Source organism: Poecilia latipinna, unplaced genomic scaffold (assembly GCF_001443285.1).
Source record: "Poecilia latipinna isolate Pla-1442-1.1 unplaced genomic scaffold, P_latipinna-1.0 Scaffold1027, whole genome shotgun sequence".
Lineage (NCBI taxonomy): Eukaryota > Metazoa > Chordata > Actinopteri > Cyprinodontiformes > Poeciliidae > Poecilia > Poecilia latipinna.
In genome coordinates this window covers 172661-176040 of record NW_015113643.1, presented here as the reverse complement: position 1 = coordinate 176040, position 3380 = coordinate 172661, and the positions used below count along the sequence as shown (strand labels likewise).

Here is a 3380-nt window from a genome sequence, read left to right as displayed (position 1 = left end):
GACAATACCTCATCGGCCATGAGGAAGAGACGCTCTTTTGCGGCAAATCGGATTACATCCTCAATGCACTCTCTGCTCTGCACCTGACCTAAAAGGGAAGGAACCATTATAAAGCTGCTGCTAGCGAGTCAGTTATGCTGCTCTGCTGCCATCTAGTGGATTCAATGGACTCTCAAAATATTTAATGTGGAAGAAATTCCTGACATTCTGCTATGTACCTACATTTTAAATTGCTTAATACTTAGAAAAAAAATAAATACAACATATCACAAATTAAAATGTACAGAGGACTTGCTGAAATACTGAAGAAAACAAATGAACTTTGTATTAGCTGCAAAAAAAAAAAAGTACTTCGCTTTTATCAAATTCTGTAAAATTCCAATTCTTTACGTTGTTGTCAATTGAATAAAGTAATTGTTTGTGGAGATGCACAGAGAAGCTGGCTGATGACCTTAATCAGCCACTTTTGGAATTGATCGGGCCGGATCAGTGATCAGCCAGTTGGAAACTAAAAATCTGATCCATACCTAGAAGCTAACAACAACACTCTCGGGTCTAGAAGTTGTTTCTGCGGGAAGGTCAGTCAGCTGTTTTTGGTACCAGATGTAAGAGGCAGCACAAACTGTCTAAGAAGCTTTAGAGAAAGAAAATTATTTTCTATCGGGACATGATGGCTCTTTCTTTAGTCTACTCGTTTTAAAGAGGGGGAAAACTTCTGAAAACAGGAAGATGAATATATTGCAGCAAAGTTATTCTGTTTTTGTCCATTTGGAGGGTCCAGTTCCATCCGTCATAGATCAGGCTGGATTTGGATTTGTTTTCTTTTGGGGGGAGGAAGGGAAGGGGCAGTCTTCAAACCCAACAAGAAATCCAGACAATGTTGGGATGTTTGCAATTTTTATTTTGATCTGTGCTATATAAAAATTACTTTATTGCTATTAAACATAACTGTGCAAATAACTAATAAAAGAAGCTAAAAACCATTTAAAATGCCAACTCTAATCATTTTCTCTTTGCTTTCAATCAAATAGTGGAGCTGTGTAACACCAACTGCTCACACATGAGGTGTGACTTCACCTCTTGTCCTAATCCAAGCACTTAATGATTGATCAGAACAGAGTATTCTTAGGCTGCTGTAGAGTGACAATAAATTACTTAACAATCTAACACAATACAGTACATTGAAATATATTTTAGATAATTACATTGGACATAGATCTTATCAATTTTGAAATGATCTGGTAGAAACAAATCCAATATCTCAGAAATGTCCAAAAAAGAACATTCGTGAACTGTTATTATGTTCCATATATCTGTTTAGTAAAGATGCCTCAGATCTTCTTAGCTTGGTTAAAATGTCAATTTATGTCAAATTAAGGCAAAAATTTGAAGAATAAGAAAGTTATTATATATAATCGAGTTCCATTATGAATTAAAGACTGTGTGTCTTAACTGAGATCCTTGTGGGATTGTGGGTTACAAAAAAACAAAACAAAAAAAAAAAAACAGAGTACAGGCTTTAAGATCCGGACAGGACTCAAGTTCCTAGTTAGTTTTATGTATCTTGTTTCACTGTTGAAAATATTCACAAAGCAAAAAAATAAAATAAAATCCTGGCTGGTCATGAGTGCAGAATACATCAGCAACTTTCAGGTAACAAGAACTCAATAACATATTGACTATTCCTTGCTCACATTTTGTGTACTTATCAATTATCCACTTAACATGCTCTGTATGTTCTTTACAGTTCCTCTTAAAACTGACATTGTGAGAGTAATAAAGGAAATATGTTAAGTGCAGCAATAAGTAATAGGAGGAAATACTAAAAGTCATGCTACTTCCTGTAATAATATAAAAGCCGTATCTTGAGGTATAAATGCCAGCATCTTATCTTTATCCTTAATAAAAAAAATATATAGTGCAGTTAATCAGACTATAAATGTGTATTTATAGACAGTTTATCTAGAGTTCAGTAAATTCCTCTAAAAAAAAATGACTTGAGGGGATTAGCTCCCTGTTTGTCTTGTAAAAAGAAACCAATAAGTTCTTCATCAAGAATCCATTTAATTTATCACAGCCTGCGATTATTGTGATTGTTCTGTCACTATGAATTTAACTGTATTATAAGACATAAACAATAACATCATCAAGTGCATCAACTCTATAGGCCTAACAACAAGTGTATATAAAAATGTACCTGTTGGGTTCCCAGGGTTGATGATGCACAGGGCGCGGGGGTTGCAGTGGAGTCTGGCCTCGTCCAAAGATCGCTGAAGCTCACCGATGTCCAGACTCCAGCACTTCTCTTCATTAAGGTAATAGTTGATCTGCACAGCGCCGAGCTCAGCAAGCGCAGCTGAATACAGGGGGTACTGAGGTATGGAGATCATGACGCCTGTGCGCGTTGCACCTTCGCCACACACCAGCAGCTTCAGCATGGTCTGGAAGAGAAGTATAGGGAACACCCAATGAGACACACAAAGAGTGTATTTACCTTGTTAACCTGCTGGACCAGAATGAACCATTTCACTTTAGACTAATAAGCATGGAAATCAGTATGTAATGTTAACTTAAGGTATTTTTTTTTTTACTTAGGTTGCTCTGCATGTACTTTATATCTTAAATGCTTGTCTTCACTCGTCTATATGTTTTTGGTCAGTTAGTGTAATAATTAGAAACATTTTAAAACTCCACAAATGAACCAAATTTTCACCTTGTCGATTTCAAAATACTATTCTATATCAGACAGATTGTTTTGTATTTAAATTCTTGAAGTTTTAACTAAAGTCACAGAAACATGTGTCTTTGTAACAGGTGATTATGATAACACGCTATGTCAACACTGGTTTATTACTTTTTATGCTTAAATATTTCATGGGTCAGTAATGCTCATTACAAAATGAAGTAGAACACAATCCTTTTAGAATCCTTTTAAAATACTCAGATAAAATAACTAGATGGAAAATATATGATGACTGACACAAATAAAAAAAATCTTCTGAAAGCTTGAAGTACTTGTTCTAATCTTTTAAGAGATTGTTAAAAAAAAAAAAAAAGTAAACCTTCTTGGAAAATGAGTTGAAGACCTTTATGCAGACCTATATCTATTTCTTTTTTTAAGGTTTTGTTCACTCTAGTGGCCTTTATTTGAAAGTAGCTCGACAGGAAACAGGGTAATGAGAAAGAGGGAAGACATGCAGCAAACGTCGCCAGGCCGGGAATCAAACCTGCGACCACCGCCACGAGAACTAAGGCCTCAAAACATGGGTCGTGCTTTGCCCCTGTGCCACGACAGCACCCCTCTATTACAACTTTTAATAAAAACATAACACCTTATTATTTTGTGAAGCAAAAATAAAGGATTAACTGAATCAGATTTA

The 3380-nt window shown here is 35.5% G+C and overlaps 1 protein-coding gene across 1 annotated transcript in view; it reads right to left on the bottom strand.

Annotated features, from left to right (window-relative positions):
* The window catches only part of gpt (glutamic--pyruvic transaminase), a 24333-nt gene that overhangs the window by 7731 nt on the left and 13222 nt on the right, over nt 1–3380 (bottom strand). Inside the window, exon 6 of the mRNA XM_015051076.1 lies at nt 9–88. Within this exon, the coding sequence (XP_014906562.1) occupies nt 9–88 (80 nt within the window). The remainder of the gene's footprint in view (nt 1–8; nt 89–3380) is intronic.